The sequence below is a fragment of the Pituophis catenifer genome, unplaced genomic scaffold, assembly GCF_029215685.1.
Source record: "Pituophis catenifer annectens isolate HBS135680 unplaced genomic scaffold, rPitCat1.0.hap2 SCAF_3, whole genome shotgun sequence".
NCBI lineage: Eukaryota > Metazoa > Chordata > Lepidosauria > Squamata > Colubridae > Pituophis > Pituophis catenifer.
In genome coordinates, this window is record NW_027256883.1 from 133,197,006 (window position 1) to 133,215,271 (window position 18,266).

General features: G+C 38.0%; 2 protein-coding genes across 2 annotated transcripts in view; one reads left to right on the forward strand and one right to left on the reverse strand.

The window, feature by feature from the left end:
• Positions 1-14,313, forward strand: part of PALMD (palmdelphin) — a 41,300-nt gene extending 26,987 nt beyond the window's left edge. Inside the window, exons 4-8 of the mRNA XM_070941193.1 lie at positions 2,208-2,322; positions 3,047-3,080; positions 3,167-3,280; positions 5,973-7,031; positions 14,008-14,313. Of these exons, the coding sequence (XP_070797294.1) occupies positions 2,208-2,322; positions 3,047-3,080; positions 3,167-3,280; positions 5,973-7,031; positions 14,008-14,051 (1,366 nt within the window). The 3' untranslated portion in view covers positions 14,052-14,313. The remainder of the gene's footprint in view (positions 1-2,207; positions 2,323-3,046; positions 3,081-3,166; positions 3,281-5,972; positions 7,032-14,007) is intronic.
• Positions 14,314-16,053: 1,740 nt separating this feature from the next.
• Positions 16,054-18,266, reverse strand: part of FRRS1 (ferric chelate reductase 1) — a 30,359-nt gene continuing 28,146 nt past the window's right edge. The window contains exons 15-16 of the mRNA XM_070941194.1: positions 18,103-18,164; positions 16,054-17,703 (exon numbers count right to left, since the gene is read on the reverse strand). Of these exons, the coding sequence (XP_070797295.1) occupies positions 17,611-17,703; positions 18,103-18,164 (155 nt within the window). The 3' untranslated portion in view covers positions 16,054-17,610. The remainder of the gene's footprint in view (positions 17,704-18,102; positions 18,165-18,266) is intronic.

Genomic DNA, 18,266 nt, shown 5'->3' on the forward strand with positions numbered 1-18,266 from the left:
TTTCTCGGTCAAAAGTTTTCTACCATTTGAGAATATGAAAATTGTATTGTTAAAAAATCGAAGCTCACCTGTCAAACTTTCTCCTCAATCAAAGGAAAAAATAGAAGATCTGTGTTTTGATCAAGTATATGATCAAGGCCCTGGTAGTACAGTGGTCTAAAGCACCCTGTTATTAAGACCAGCTGCCTGCAATTACTGCAGGTTCGAATCTCGCCAGGCTCAAGGTTGACTCAGCCTTCCATCCTTTCTAAGGTAGATAAATTGAGGACCCAGTTTGTGGGGGCAATAAGCTGACTTTGTATAAATATACAAAAGGATGAAGGCTATTGCTTAGCGCATTGTAAGCCGCCCTGAGTCTCCGGAGAAGGGCGGTATATAAATCAAATTAAAAAAAAAAAAAAGGCCAGTGGTGGCTAACCTCTTTCCCGTCGTGTGCCGAAAGCGTGTGCACAGACCAGTGGTGAAATCCAAATTTTTTTACTACCGGTTCTGTGGGCGTGACTTGGGTGTGGCGTGGCTTGGTGGGCGTGGCTTGGTGGGCGTGGCAGGGGAAGGATACTGCAAAATTTCTATTCCCACCCCACTCTGGGGCCAGCCAGAGGTGATATTTGCCAGTTCTCCGAACTGCTCAAAATTTCCACTACCAGTTCTCCAAACTGCTCAAAATTTCTGTTACCGGTTTTCCAGAACCTGTCAGAACCTGCTGGATTTCACCCCTGGCGTGCATGCACAATGGCACGCACATATGCTGGCACCCATAATGCAAAGCGCCCACCCACGCATGCACGTATGACCTGCCCACACTCCCCTGCCCCCACCCCATGCATGCACCCCCTGTTTTGGGCCTAGTAGGCCTCCCTGCAACCTCCTGGGCCCAAAAACGGGCCGTAGGGGGGTGCTGCACCCCCCGCACACTCCCTCCCATGCCATGCACATGCACTGGGAGCTGAGCTGGGCAACAACTTGTGTGCTCATAGAAAGGGTTCTGCGTGCCACCTGTGGCACGCATGCCATAGGTTCGCCATCACGGGCCTAGGCTATACTTCCCAAATCCATTGTGGTCTTCAGTTCCCCTAGAAATACAGATAATCCTCGACTTACAACAGTTCATTTAGTGACCATTTGAAGTTACAACAGTAACTGTTGTAATAGTGACTTATGAATATTTTTCACACTTATGACATTTGCAGCATCCCCCATGTGATTTACATTCAGATGTTTGACAACTGGTTCATTTTTATCACGGTTGCAGTGTCCTAGGGTCATGTGATCACCTTTTCAAATCTTCTGACAAGCAAAGTCAATGGGGAAGCCAGATTCACTTAATAACCATGTTGCTAACGTCACAACTGCAGTGATTCACTTAAGAAACATGGCAGGAAAAGTTGTAAAATGGGGCAAACTTGCTTAACAAGTGTTCCACTTAGCAACATAAATTTTGGGCTCAATTGTGGTCGTAACTCGAGGATTACCTGTATTCAGTGCAGGTTCTGCCACCAAAAGGTTTCCTGTTCCTGATCTAACCAAATAAGTTTTGAATCGACTTCACTGTTGCTCTATAGGACAGAGTCCACCTAGCCATTCTGCGGATATTTGCTGCTTCCTGTAGCAAATGTTGGCAGATGAGATGGAGGGATAGTGATAGTAGCCTACCACCACTTTTTCTCCAAGCTCTGTTTCCCATTAAGCATGGCATGATGATGTCCTGTTAAAATTTGAAGTGCTAGCTCAGCTAGATATAGCAATAGCACTTAGACTTATATACCGCTTCTTAGTGCTTTACAGCCCTCTCTAATCAGTTTATAGCATATTGCCCACAACAATCTGGGTCCTCATTTTACCAACCTCAGAAAGATAGAAGGCTGAGTTAACCTTGCGGGATTGAACTGCCTGCAGTTGGCAGAATTAACCTGCAATACTTCATTCTGACCATTGTACCAGCATGGCTCTTCATATTGTATATGGATATTGTACATGGATATTATACACGGAAGCAGGCAATGAATTATCTTGGGGCAATTCTAATTCTGGAACAGACTTTTTCAAACTGGTATCCTCGATCTGAGTTGGGAGTGCAGTTCCCACCATTTCCAAACCTTCAAATTCTAGGAGCTGAACTCCAACAAGTGCCAAATTGAGAAAAATGGTTCTCTGTCATGTACTCATTACTGTTAATCTGTGGTCTATCTAATATCACATCTCTGCAGGCTTGAGCAAGAAATTGAGGATCTCGAGAAAAAAGAATTGACAATCTCGGTAAAAGAAAAAGCCATTTTGAAGAAGCTTAAATCTGTTGAAAGGACCACAGAAGATATTATAAAGGTCAGCATCTAATTTTAAAATCCTGTTGCCACTGATACAGTCAACTGATCTGTCAGAAATAACAAATGGACCTTAAGGTAGGCACGGGGATGAAAGCAAGGAAATATTCAAGGCTACAATCTGATGCACAGCACTAGAAATTAATAATACCAAAAAACTTACAAAAGTGAAGCTCAGGATCAGATACTGTACACAAAGTAAATGTCAGGATCAATCCAGTTATATTATTACCAAGCCTGGATTTTTAGCACTGCCAAATTTGTTCCATGTTATAGAAAATTTTCCCTAAATTTCTATTTTAACCCTGTAGCAGCCTATAATTCTACTTTGTTTTATACGCTGAAGTATGAAATTATTTTATGTTAACTAATAACTGTATCTATATCAGGGGTGGGTTCTACTTAGCTTTACTACCAGTTCGCATAGTAAAAGTCTCGCTCATTTTTCAGCCTTCCTCCCCCTTCCTCAGTTCCTGTCAAAGCATGAGCCTTGGGCACCAAAATATTGCTCCTCCCTGTTTTATAGAAATTAATTTTCAACCCCAATTACTTTTAAAGCCAAGATATTATGCATATTTACTGAAAAATGTGCCATGGGATGTACTCCTGAATCACCACATGGAATTGGTTATATTGGCTAACCTAAAAGAAAGTAATAATCAATTGTATTGTATTCTTTAAATGATGGGAACCATCACTGAATTCTTTGTTACTTTTTTTTTTAGTCTGTGAAAGTGGAAAGAGTAGCGACTACAGAAGGTATGTTTCTCTCAAGTATAATTTTTCAAATTATTTTATGCAAAAGCAGACTGATCTATGTATTAATTAAAAATCCCTTTTTATAGAGCCAGCTGACTATATATATGCCAACATACCAGACCTTCCAAAACCTTTCAAACCTTCTGCACTTAAAAAAACAGGCCATCTACAAACAGATGATGAAGAAGAAAATCGAAAAGGTACAGATTAATAGTCAAATTCAAGGAAAAACTATATGTACGGTCTTACAGTTTGAAAACAACCTCAGTTCATAAAAATAGCACATATGGTTGTTGCTGGTTGTTATTTCCTAAATTTGTAAGAAATTGCATCTGACCAACGTTTTCTAACTCGGTGCCCTCTAGATGCATTCCATTCCATGTAATCACATTAACAGAATTTATGACTTGGGAGGGCTTAAATTGTTGAATTTCCACATGTGGATTCTGCTTCACTGTGAAACAAGTTCACATTTCCCAAAAATGTATTTAATGTTGGAGAGCTGAGACTTGTTCCCATCTCACATATGATAAAGCTGGTGGTAACTAGTTCTACTTTAGAAAAAGAACAGGGATGAAACTAAGACATTTTGCATCAATTTGTCTCTTCAGCACAAAGAGCTGTCATGAAAAGCATTAAGCTATGAAATTTCTCTTTATTTTTTTGTGAGTGAAGTGAGGAAGGGGATTTTTGTTGCTGTAGGAATGGCAGCAGATCAGGCCAAGGCAGATGTTCTCTTCTTGTTTTTTAGTTTTCATATTGGAAGAAATTAAAACGATTGCAGGCTGTTTTCCAACCACTTTTGGGGGTTGATATCTGAGTGTGATTCTCTAGTCCTCTGTTATCTCTATTATTGATTTTGCCAACCTGATATCTTCCAGATATAGCACTTAGCAATAGCCCTTAGACTTATATACCACTTCACAGTGCTTTATAGCCCTCTCTAAGCAATTTACAGAGTCAGCATATTGCCCCCAACAATCTGGGTCCTCATATGTTGGAGTACAACTTCCAGAAGACCAACCAGCATGAATTAAAATTCTGAGTGTTGTAATCCAGCACATCTGGAAGACATTCACTTGAGAAAATCAGGAATACATTAGTTAGTGATAGTTGCAGAAGCTTCAGATTGAATCCAAGTTTTAGCAAGAGATGGGCCCACTAAATTACTGGATCTTGCAACAACAACAAAAAAGTTTTCTATTTCCTGGCAATTAAATGGATCACAAATGATTTATAGTATTGTGGATAAACAGATGTACTGGTAATTTTTTGGGATGTTAACTTGCATAGATTTCTTTGCAAAGCTTACGTTCTCATTGAAATTGCTTCCAAACTCATCCCACTCACCCCCATCATTTTAAATTTGATCATCAATAACACAGAACCACAACAGGGAGGTGAGAACTACAACTCCTCAGGAGAGGCGACAAAAGCAAATAAGTCATATATGTCATCTCATTATTGGCAACATGATAGTGATTGGTCATTTGTGAAAATTATGCTGTTTGCATGTTTACATTATCATACAATGTCATCATGGCTTCTGTCAGATGCCCATACGTATAGGCTCAGTTTTATTACAATAAAATTGAGCATATACAAAGTCATACTGTATTATACAGGGATTTCTGCAGTGCAGCCAAAGCCATCTGCACCACCTTATTCTAATCTTTACTGGATAGTGGCCAGGTAAGAACAGCAGGGCAATTGTAGAAAAGATACTTTAAAAATAAGGAGGAAATTATATTTACTTCCTCAATGTCCTCTTAGTTGAAATCAAATTTTGAATTAAAGCTAAATCAGACTTAAATAAAGCGGAGTTGTGTGACATAAACTAGAAGAAGCAGGTAGATTGGTTGGAAGTACTCAATCTTTCCCTACTGTTGACACCTCTCCACTTCCTAGCAATTTTTTGTCCCAAAATACTGTAATTTAATTCTTGCTTCCTATGTGGAGAAAAAGAAGTGTAAGTGAAAAGCTAACTGGGGTAGGGGAAATTCCCCATGCACAAGGCTTTAAATTATTCAGCCTACTGGCTGGCACACAGATCTACTGCTATCTCATAGATTTTTATTATAGATTTTTAAGTTGTTTATTTGTAATGCAATATGCACCTGGAGGAGCAGTGAGGGACACTGTTGGCAACAGAGCTTTCCCAGAGAGAGGCCGGGATCAAGACACTTTGCAATCCTGAGCTGGATAGGGAATGGAGAAGACGTTCAGTTTAGCCACAGTCTAGAACCGTGATGGTGAACCTATGGCACGCATGCCACAGATGGCACGCAGAGCCATATCGTTGGGCACATGAGCATTGCCCTAGCTCAGCTCCAGTGCACATGGCTGTTTCCTGCATCTGAAGGGCCTGGGGTGGGGGGGTGGGGAAGGCCCGTTTTTCTTTCTCACCTGGCTCCAGATCCTCTCTATGCATCTGGGGAGGGCAAAAACAGCCTTCCAGAGGGCCTCTGACGGGGTGGGGAAGGCTGTTTTCGCCCTCCCCAGATGCATAGAGAGGATCTGGAGCCAGGTGAGAAAGAAAAACAGATCTACTGGGCCATCACGTGCCAGGAGTGGGGGGGGGAGGGGGTCGCATGCAGGGCACGGCGCATAGAATTATGGGTTGGGCACGCATGCGCACGAACCACCTCCGCCCTCCCTTCCTGGCACGCGATGGCAAAAAGGTTAGCCATCACTGGCCTAGAATCTCTCAGTATATGTCTATACCTTTTATTTGGAAAGTTATAGCTTTAGTTTTGCAAGATTCTGTCCATTAGGTATAAGCAAAAAAAGAATTAAAATGGATTGGATATCACTGTGTCCTCTCTGGGCTTATATCTGACAATATCATTAGCTAATTACCTTTTAAAAGGTTGCTTGCTTCTTTCCCTACAGCATTGTTTGCTATGGAAATTAAAGTAAAAAAAGACATGAAGACTGGGGAGAGTACAGTTTTGTCAACAATACCCCTTCCTTCCGAAGAATTTAAAGGAGCAGGAGTCAAAGTGTATGACGATGGCAGAAAGTCTGTCTATGCAGTGTGTGCCAATGGGAGTGTAAAGAATGATGATGTGGATGATCTTGCTCCGGTTGAAGTGGAGGATATGTTACGACAAGCTACTGAGAAACAATCCAAGTCTCCCACTGAATATCATGAGCCAGTATATGCCAACCAGTTTTGCAGACCCAGAACTCCTCAGAAGAATAAATTCATCCAAGAAGCAAATGATGGAAAAGATAACATCCAGAATAAGAACAGCCACCTTGACAATTTTTCTAATGAACTTGTTGATAAGGATAAATGGCATGATATTAAAAAAGACGGTCTAGATACTTCAAAGAGCTGCCAGCAGAACTCTCACTGTCCAGTTAGTCAACAATTAGGAAGGCCCTTACAGGTTAGTCCTCAAAATAAGCTAGTATCTTCTGCCCAAAGAGAAGCTACACAAGAAACTCCTCAGCCATATCAAAACATGAAGGAATACCAAGATAAGAATATCAGAAACTCTTCTCCGGCAACACTAGAGAGTGAAGATAATTATAGCGTGGTCCAAGCTATGCCATGTTATGTGGATGATACAGAAGAACCGGTTACAATGATTTTCATGGGATACCAACATGTGGACGATGAAGAACTAAATAAAAAAATCTGCGGATATGATGGGATTATCCATGCGGAACTTGTTGTCATCAGCGATGACAGTGAAGATGAAGGGAAAAAAATTGAGACACCTCTTTATCATCCAGTGGGTCCTTATAGTCAGGTCTATCAGCCATCCAATCAGGCATGTGCAGTTTCACAGACTAAAACTTCTGGAGACAACATAAACAAGCCACTTTACAAAAATTCCATGTCATTGAAAGAACAAGAAGAAAGTTTGAGCTGTTCTACCTTTAATGGTCAACTCGATGGCCACTTAGCAAATGATGGAACAGAAGAACCTTCCTTAACAGGTAAAAAAACAGGCAAGTCACAGCATTGTTGTGCTCTCATTTAGCAGATTCAATACTCAGATTACTCTCTTCCCCTTCTTGTTTTTCATTTTAATTCTAATTCATCTGCAACCTCTAACCAATTTCCTCCTGCTTTTCTAAATTCTAGTGCACCCTTCCACACATTCTTCTGATGTATTGAATTCCCAGTTTCCACAATCCCTTGCTGACATTTTCAAAGGTTGAGTTGAGTTGAACATACTATGTTGATTATACATCATAGAAAATGAAGTCCAATACATCTAGAGGGCTGCAGATTGAGGAAGCTTGTTTGAGTGCTTCATTTAGTTTTTAATAATGTGCAATCATAGCACTTTGAAAGATCTAAGTGGTCAGGACAGTAAGTTTGTTTAATATTACTAAAATCAGATCAGAATAATAATGCAAATCAGATATTTAACTTTCTAATTTAAGCATGTTTTGAAAATAGTATTAAGAATTCTCATTGCACCTATGCAATATATGGCAAATCAAATCAAATTGCATTTTGATGATTAAATAATACCCGTTCTTTCCATTTTTGGAATTTACTCATATGTCCTGCCTTAATCATTATTGGATAGTGCCCGTTTCACTTGATAGGACTTAATTCAACTTTTAATATATAATTTTACCCTGTTTTAACAGAGAATGTCTGTTTTAATAGTCAAAAATAACAGAAATCCATTTCTGTCTGTACATTAATCTCAGACTGTGTATCTACCTTTAATAAAAGCTTTTCTAATCTTTTGCATGAAATCATCTCACTATTAATCTTTTGCATTCAAAATGTTTTACAGATCTTAATAGCTTTAAAATCAAGTGGCTTCAGAGTTCATATTTTTATTCTGCATCCATGCAAGCACAACTAATAGTAGTTTTCTTAGGCAAGCACAAAACAGATAGCACAATCTACATACAATCAAGCCTTTTGTCCATGCAAGCCTATATTTTGTTTAAGATGAAATGTTTGCTTTTCATCTAAGAGGCTCTAAATTGGTCTTTTAATCCTATTTAGTGGACAAAACAAAGAAAGGATGCCGTATCTTCCCTTTATTCATTATTGCTTAAGTACTGAACAGGAAGTGATGTTGAGAAATAACAGCATCGCTAGAATGTCTAGGGGACAATGACTTCTTTGGCAGATGTCTAGAGATCCCAACTGCTGATACAGATCTCAGACTTATGATGTGGTTGGAATAGAAAAAGAAGCGCAAGTGAAAGCAACAGCTGAAGTTTCTTTCATCAGGCAGCAAAAAAATTACATTTGCTAGCAATAAATCACATGTGTCCTATTTATTCTTGAACTTTCAAGAAGAATTTTATAGAAGAAAAAATTATGTTGATGAACTAGTACAAGTTCTCGCCTCATTCAGTGCTTGGAGGTTGCAACCATCTCTTTGCAGACAAGATTCATATACGCAAACACACACACTTTACAAAAATATATTGAGAAATGAAGGCCAAATCTTTCCTGCTTTATAACAATCATATCCTGATTAGTGTGTCCTGGGATTTAGAATAGATATGAAGAATATAAAGCTTTCCACAAATCCAACTGATTCTTGTTTCTAGTTTGCCAGTCTCTCAAATATTGATATTAGTCTTAAAACCTCTTTACTCGCTCTTAGTAGAAGCACAGAATCCTGCTTTGTGGACTTGGACTTAGACCAATGGCTATAGAACCCTTAAGTCACTCTGTTTCCTGCAGAACAAGTAGAGGAAGTATTGTTGCAACATAGGCAGCACTGCAGATGGTAGATCATAAGCTTTCACAATACTGTACTATGATCCAGTTAGCATAGCATTTGGGCCAAGGTATACTTCAACCTGGACTGGCCTTGAAGGTGCTGCACTGTTGATTATAATTCTTTTACCTGGAAGCTGTCAGAGAAGTTTGGAAGCGGATATTCAGGACCAATTCCTAACTCTCATTATCTGAGCGTGAGTTATTCATGGCAGGCAGAGTTCCCCTACACATTGGTCCAATGTGGCATTCCTTCTCAGTGTGCCTGACTCACAGAGCTTGACAGTAGCCTGCAATTTATAGCTTGATGTCACATGTTAAAATGCCAGTTCAATAGCAGCGGGCTGATAGAAGAGAAAGCAATGTCTGCTTATTAAAGGAACAGCTGGTATATTCTTATACAAGCTTCACATTCTTGAGTGATGAGAGATTGCAAAATTAATGGCTGTCCAAGTCTGGTTTCCTTTGGGTAGGGAAAAAAAATCTTGGAGATTTAAACATTTGAAATGAACATACTGGTGCCCGAGATCACATTTCTTGCATATTTATCAATCAAATTTATACACCACCCACCTCACCTAAGTGATTCTGAGTGGTTTACAAAGAACATTGTAAAATAATAGTTAAGGATGAAATTAAAAACGAAGGTAAGATTTACAAGTTAAAGGTAAAAAATAAGAGTTAAGAAATTAAAACTAAAAGGGATATAGTTCAACAGTGTTTTCCATAAGTTAAACCTAAGATCCTTTAAATAGTGGGGGTACTGGATTAAACCATCTTGATGATGGAGCAGAGGGGAAAGTAAATTTATCTTCCTCAAAATCATTGAAAAAGATACTTTATTGCATGATTATCCTGAGTATTCTTGGAATTTCCCTGCAGGGCAATCTAGCAGCAGATTTGGTGATTGCTGAGAGATTCAAGAGATAAAAGAAGGAAATACCACTTCACACAGTGTAAAATTTAACTGAAACTGAATTGCCATCCATTTGCTTTTTAAAAAAAGATTAGAAGTGACTCTCCTGAGCTTAGTTTCAAGTGATTTCACAGCTAGATTCAGAAGTTCTCCTGGCAATATTATGGGAATAATTTGACATTGTCTTCTATTGGGATATTTGATTTTCCTTTCTGACCTACAAACCTGGGGATTCTTTGTAGTGATCTGACTGTGCTTACCTTTTTTTTTTTTTTTTAGAGAGGGGTATCAGGCAGTGGGTGTTAGTCATGATTGCTATGTAGTCCAGGATAAAATTCAGCATGCCTTGGGACACCCATTGTAGGAAATATCAACCAAGCTGAGAAACAAACATTCTTGGGTAAACCTGTAATGCATACTCATCTTCAAGCCGATTCAAACCAAAATATATTTGTGTCCAGACCTCAAGTCAAATCTCTCTCATCTTTCTAAGGCCTGTCTGAAGTAAAACAAATTCAGGATTATTTCAGGGCTATTTGTATGCATTTTGTGTATATATTTTTCTACCACTCAAGCATCGTTTTCACAGGTTTCTCTGTTTTTGTGCATACTTCTCTAATAATCTGGTCGGAACAGATGTTCTAATTCTGGGAAATTTCTGGAACAGTTAACTACAGTGCGCACACAAAACTATGAATGATACTTAGGAAATCTAGATTCTCTGTATGTTGTGGGAGCAATTTCAGCTTGCTGTCTGTTTTGATGGGCCAAATTTCCCATCTGTTCCTAGGAAAAGGATTGGACAGCGATGGTGAAACTTTTTGGCGTATGTGCCTAAAAGTTGCAAAATGCTCAATTCTGCTAGTCTCTCACTCTTTCTGTCCCCTCTCTCACACACACACAGACACACACCTGAACAAAAGAGAAACCATTGTCCCTGTCCTAGGCCACCTTGAACAGTGGCACTTGATGGCAATGGCAAGGCTTGGCCCTGAAGTAGAGGTCCAAGCTTACTTCAGCCCTAGCGCCACAACTGCCACTTGAATGGGTCCCCTTGCACCATTCCCCAAGGCACACAAACCTTGGGGAATGGTGCAATGGCCCCTGTGGCTCAATGTTCCTCAGGATCTGCCATCTTACCTTCAGGTGATGTTCTGTTTTTCTGTTAGGCCCCTGCAGCCTACCTGAAGCTGCTCCAGGTCACACAACTCCTTTGTTCTTGAAGCAACTTCAGAGAATGCTCTTCCACAGCCTCTGCACTTTCCAAAAGCGGCAAAAGCACACATGCACACACACACACACTCTAATGTGATTTTCAGAGGCCATATGAGAACACAACCCATTCTCATTCAGCCTCCACAGCCTTTGAAAATCACCCAATAACAAGGCATACTTTCAAGAATAGTTGTCAAGTGTTGAATGCTGGCATGTCACCCAAAATGTTGTAGTGTGTCCCCTTTAACACACAAGGTCATAGGTTGGCTATCACAAGGCTAGGACTTAAGTCTGTGAGGAATAGTATAAGAACTAATGACAGAGTACTTGCTCTGGAATCTTTGATTCCATGGTTATGGACTTCCCAAGTATTTATTTATTTATTTATTATATTTCTATACCGCCTTTCTCCCGTAGGACTCAAGGCAGCGTACAGCCAAGAAAAATATAGACACACAAACATCATAAAATTGCTAATTAAAATTATTACTTAGTTTGGCCAATTAAATAAAACCCAGAATTAGATAACATTTTAAAAAATCATTCACATGTTCATATGTTTAGCCCCGCCTGTTGGAACATCAGGGTCTTGAGGGCACGGCAGAAAGCACGGAGATCATGGATATTCCGTATCTCCGGGGGCAGTTCATTCCAAAGGGTTGGAGCCCTCACAGAGAAGGCCCTCCCCCTGGGAGTCGCCAGTCGGCATAATTTGACTGACGGTACCCTGAGTAGTCCTCTGTGAGAACGAACTGGTCGGTGGGAGGCTATTGGTGGCAAAAGACAGTCTTGTAGGTACCCAAGTCCTAAGCCATGGAGCGCTTTAAAGGTGATGACTAACACCTTGAATCGCACCCGGAAGACCACCGGGTATTGAAGGACAGAATCTATAAAACATTTCTAAGATGCAGTTGTTAGGTTTTTTTTGTTTTTCCTGCTTAACATATGGAATGTTGTAATGCTGTTAAAACAAGCCAACATTCAATGAGTATCCTAATTTTGTCCATGAGGAGTATACTTTGCTTTGCTAATTGATTTAGTCAGCGCTTTCTCTTTATCCACGATTTCCTTAATGTTACAGAGGCATTGCCGTACCAGTCTGAGCTTGTAGTATGGAACTGAAATAAGCCCATCAGCTGTAGACAAGACCCACATAGCATTTGCTATCTACTATTGAAGCAATTTGATTGCCCTTGCTTTGGTCCCCTCCTCCATAGCTTTTCCCACACATTGTCCCTCTGCCATAACACATACTGAATAATCAGAGAATGCAGGGAAATGAGTAATTTTCCAAAACAATCTCATAATTATACTGCTTGTTCTAAAAGGAAAACAAAGCCAGGAAGAGTAAGGTAGCAATGCACAAAGGGTTGTTTGTGAAGTAAGTAACGTTCTTTTCTTGGAATATTTTCAGGAAAGTTCCTTTGTCTAAAACCACTGAAATCAATTGCAGTCTTTTTATTGGAAAAGATAAAATAGTTTACATTGTAGAAAGCCAAAGCCTAAAAGGCACTAAGGAATAAAATAAAATATTCCGCACTAAAACTCAGTGTATAAGAAAGGACCTGTATTTTTGGTGTAAGAACAAAAGGAAAGCAACTCTAGACTGGAAGAAAGCCTCTTCACTTTATAATTGTTTCACATCTTGAAGTAGAAATGATAGGCTTAAAATCCTCAGCATTCATATTAAGAAAGTTGTATTTAAAATATAATTCAGATTTCAGACCAGGCATCTTTGTACCCTATGACTATCATTACGTGTTATACCTTACGATTCTTGATGAATGTATCTTTTCTTTTATGTACACTGAGAGCATATGCACCGAGACAAATTCCTTGTGTGTCCAATCACACTTGGCCAATACAAAATTCTAATTAATTCTAATTCTAATCTAGATGAAATGTGAATCACTAAATACTTTATGGTAGTATTTTGCAAACTTGGCAACTTTAAAATACGTGAACTTTAACTCCCAGAATTTGTTAGCCAACATACAGGTAGTCCTCAATTTACAAGAGTTCATTTAGTGAAGTTGCAATGCCATTGAAAAAAGTGACTTATCATTTTTCACCTTTAGACCATTGCAGCATCCCCATGGTCACGTGATCAAAATTCAGATGCTTGGTAATTGGCTTGGTTGCAGTGTTCCAGGGTCATGTGATCATTTTTTGCAACCTTCTGACAAAGTCAATGGGGAAGCCAGATGCACTTAACATCCATATTACTAACTTAACAACTGCAATGATTTCACTTAACAACTGAGTGGTCAATGCCTGGAATGCATTACCTGACTCTGGTTTCTTCCCCAAACCCCCAAAACTTTAACCTTAGACTGTCTACAGTTGACCTTACCCCATTCCTAAGAGGTCTGTAAGGGGCGTGCATAAGTGCACCAGCATGCCTACTGTCCCTGTTCTAATGTCCCCATTTATTCGTATCCACTCCATGTATTCATAGTCATGTTTATACTTATATCTGTTATCTTATACATGCCTGACAAAATAAATAAAAAATAAAAACTGTGGCAAGAAAGATCATAAAATGGAGCAACATTCACTTAACTATCTTGCTCAGGAATGGAAATTTGGGGCTCTATTGTAGTTATAAGTCGAGGACTAACTGTATTTCTAAACTTATAGTGGCACGCTTAAGCCTTGAAAAGTGGACTGATGTTTTAGAAAGGTAAATACTGTAAGAAAACTTAATTCTATTATAGATATTAGTGCAAGTGAACAAACTAATCCTTACATTGGTATTTTATATTCATTACGGACAGAAATCTAGACTTGTAATGAAAAGCCAAATTATTTAGGTAAATAGTAGACTGGAATGCAGATTCAGTTGTCACTATAATACCCTTGACAAAAGTTTGAAAATCATTCTTTATTTCTCATATGGCTATGCTGTAAACTGATAGTATATTTATTAATTTCTGGTCTTCTTTTACACTAACTTAACAGTACTTTCTTGGACTAATCCTGTGAGGTAAGTATGGTACTCTCTAACTAATTAATACAATAATTTTACAATATCATATCAATATATAATATTTTGCTTTTGCTTTTTTTTTTTTTTACAGCTCTGAGAATGAGAATGGCAAAACTGGGGAAAAAAGTGATTTAAACAGCTGCAGTGATATAATACTAAAAGTCTGGCAGTTTAACAAAAGCGAAAGAAGAATTTTCTGTGTTTTGGACCTGGGTAGCTTTTACTTACTCAACTATACATCCATAATAATGGCACTTTACAGGAAAATGAATGTTTGCCAGTCCTGATATATGGATACTCTGATCCATAAATGAATATTGTTAAAACAGTGTGTTCCTCAAGGAATTATTAGTGGCATTTGTTAGGAATTTGTCAGCCTTGTTATATAAGAGCTGAAGTATTCAGTGTCATAAATACGAATGCATCTAGGGTTTTGTTGAAGGAGTCTTGTCCATCATCTTCTCTGACTATACCTAAACATGAATATAAGATATGAACTGATTTTCCAATTCCTACTGAACTCTATTCCATTTCAGCAGTGTTTTTTCAAATTTGGCAAAAGCACTCTCCATGTGCATGTTTGATATTAGAAGCTGATGACCATGAGCATAGACAGCAGAAGCTGTCATTTACCAGCAATTCACTTGTAAAGAATAAAAACTTTATTATGGCTGGTGGATAAAGCCATTAAAGGACCCCTAATATTATCCATAGTAATGTATCCTGTAGAGGCAGCCATATCTCATTTTCCTTTGAACATTGGAAAATGCCCCATTGTTTGGGAAATGGGAGCCATTCTATCCTTCATGTCATTTGCTTTCTATATTCCTATCTGTATTTATTGCTCATCTTTGGAATTTAGCCAGTAAGGAATCCTTGTCCCAACAGTTTTTTGTTTCCTCTAGCCCTCTGATAAAAAGTTTGCTTTTGAGCTGGAGTGTACATACCTCTCCCAGTTTTTGTACCAAATCTTGCATTTATCATCACAGTATCTCAATACTGAGATACTTGCCATTACACAGAAACTGGGTTATAAAAAAATCACTCTGGTCGTTAGTAGCTACTTACTTGCTTCTGAATGCAGCTTGGCCCAGAAATCGGAATTTTCTATTATGGTATATGCAAGGCTTTCTTGTTTGGTTGAGTCTGTATGTTTGGAGACAGTATTTCATATTTGTGTTCTGAAAAATATTCAGTATGTAATTCAGATGTTTTGTTCATATTATGTATTTTTAAAACATATTTCTCTTGGAAAGATTAGACTACTATGGACAACTTCAACATGACTAGCTATAGCTATAAACCTAATCAATAGCACCACACAGTGTCTCAATTGTGGAAATGTTATTTCAGTGTATTTAAGAGTCTAATCTAAAAATATTTCAGAAAGCACTATGCACGTTCCCTAGAAATGAGAGAGACCAGTAAAAAGGCCAAAATGGAATTAAAATGCACCTATCCAATGGGAAATATATGAATACTACATTATACATGAGACTATTTTCTTTCCCAAAAGACAACTTGGTCAAAGGCTATTTAAAATACACAACTACAAATTATATTTTGAATATTTTCTATGTTATACCTATATATTTGTGATGAAAAATATGAGGAAGAGGAAAATAATTTTCTTTTTCCAGAATCTACCTATTCTGACTTAGTGGATTTTATTTCAGGTTGATCCTGTTCACCTTATAGCTAGATCTCTCTTTACCGTTTTGGATTTGGAAGTGGAAGACAGTTGCAGTTTTTAAAAACTGATCACAAACTCTTCTGCCCACCTGTTAAAAAGAGCTCAGAAAGACTAAGACAGAAAAGTAACAATATTACTGCCAAAAATGCTTGGAAATAACTCAGCCAGTGAGCTTCATTTTCTACTTTTTAAAAAAAAAAATTCTTGGCAGCTTCTCAAAAATTCTAGTTGTGTACACAGGAGTATATTGCGAATCATTCACAAGACTGCTTGTAATTTTCTAATGGAAGCTGTGACCACCTTACTAATAATTTCTAATCTAAAGGTTTGAACCAGCAATATTTCAAAATAACTACAAAGGTCTTAGACGGGACTTCATGTCTTAAAAGAATTAGCAAGGTTTTCTTCCCATTTCTAGACATCACAATTCTCACAGATTCAGTATTATTTTAATGTTATCTTTTTATTAAGTTTTCAGACATTGATTCATAGGTGAGGGATACAGATGTTGCCTAGAGAAAAATCTCTAGCAAAATTACATTAGATAAATACTAAGTCATAGAAATTTGAGAAGATTCAACACTCTTAACATAACAGGTGAAAAAACTCTTTAATGGAAAATACATTTGCAGCAAATAGTAATATGACTAGCAGCTATATATTTCGTTAAACATTGCTTAGAAGTTAGAAATTCCCTTCAAAAACTGGGACAAGAACTTTACAAAATTAAAAATATTAAATCTTTGGTGTGCAATATCTATAAAACTACAGTGTTGCTGGTCACGGACATCATTTTTATGGAGCATAAGTAATGGAAATAGTCTGACACCAAAGAGACTTGAGTTGAAAGATTTTTTTTTTACTGGACTCTCTTTAGGATCAGAGTCAAAAAGTCAATGTAAGTCAATGTAGTGACTTACATTGCCATTTAACAATGTGGATTGGAATTTTACACTAATATTTTTAGCCTATTTCCATATGCAGCTCCATCTAATTCCCGGCTTTTCCAAACCCAGCAGCATCACCTACATACATTGGACTTCTTCTCTAGAGGTTCTTCTAACCGTGTAGAACACACACACGGGTCTGTAACAAAAGGGTCACCAATAGATGAATACATCATCCATTAGAGATCATCCTAACTTTAGCAACAATATATTACTCATCATTCATTAAATACATGCTAAAGAGGACAATCTGTATAGTACCTAGTTACTTTCAAGAGAAAGAGGTAGTCTACAAACATATTCAAGTGTTTAGAAGTGACAAGAAACAACGTTCAAACAATTGTCATCACTCTTGGAATAATATGTGCACATCTCAATCTAAAAATCTGTAATAAATACTTCAAAAGAGTATTCTCATACAAATATCTTGAATTCACAAAAAGGAGCTTCTGGTAAAAATGTCTGTACTTGGAAATGGGCTTCATAATACTGAAATAGTGATTGTGTGTGGGAGGGAAGACAAAATGTATGAAACATGAGGCACATATGCAGCAGCATCTTTGGGGTAGGTGGGGATGATGAACTATATTTTGTATATATGCGCTCAACATTCAAAAGAGGTGGATCTTTCATCATTATACCCTATCTTCCGATTTTGACATGCTGTGGGCCACATGGTTGTCAAATATCACATTTTACCACAAGAAAACAATACTGTGTGTGAAATATCAGCCACATCTGACAGGTATGTCCTGGAACTTGAAGAGCAATGGTCCATTGGCTCAAAATAAGATCCTCCCCTAGTTTTCACGTAATAGATAAAGCTACAGAATATAAATATACAAAATATGAAGCAAGTAGTTAACTCAGGAAGAAGCCCAAGACAGATTCTTATCAAGACCAACAAAGTTTGCTCTTCAATGGCTGTGTGGTGAAGAGTTGTTCTCACAATCTTGAATTGAAGATAAATTTCGTTGACAGCTATGAAATCCAGTAAGAAGTTATTTTGAACTGTAATGACAAACTCTCTAGAATAGTCAAGGCTTTTATGGAATCATACTTGCACAACTGCTGTTATGAAGGTGACAAGAAATGCTATGTTGCCACAAATGTAGATAAACAGCACTGCTTTTTTAAATGTATGGCCCTGGGGAAAGAAAAAGGGGAAAAGAAAAATTGAAGCTGTTTACTAATTTATGAAATGATTAAACCACATCAGAAAAAGGCAGGTCTATAATTATTCTTGATGGTAGAGGTAGAAATGAAAGAGATAGTATTAGGAAGTTAATCTGTGGAAAAACAATACTAGCATTTCAAGGATGATAAAATTAACAGATTCGTCTGTTAATGAAAAATCATCTGAAAATGAAAAATACTAGCCTAGTCATGACCCCCCGAGGCTTCCCTTTCCTAAGGAGAAAAAAAATATTCATATGCTCTAACCCTATTGTCTTAAAATAGTATAGATCTTAGAAGGTGTTTCATGTTTAAAAAAAGCAGATTGTCTTTCCATTCTCTCCACCATCTGACAAAAGGCCACACTTACCTGGGCTTCTGCAGAAGATAAGGATTGCAATATTTGTACCCTGTCATCTTCCAACACCTCAACTGTAAAAGAGAAGTATAATTAAAGTTATTCTGCAGGAAAGCATTCTTCTTTTCTCTCACTTACATAGGTAAAGGTAAAGATTCCCCGTGCACATATGTGCT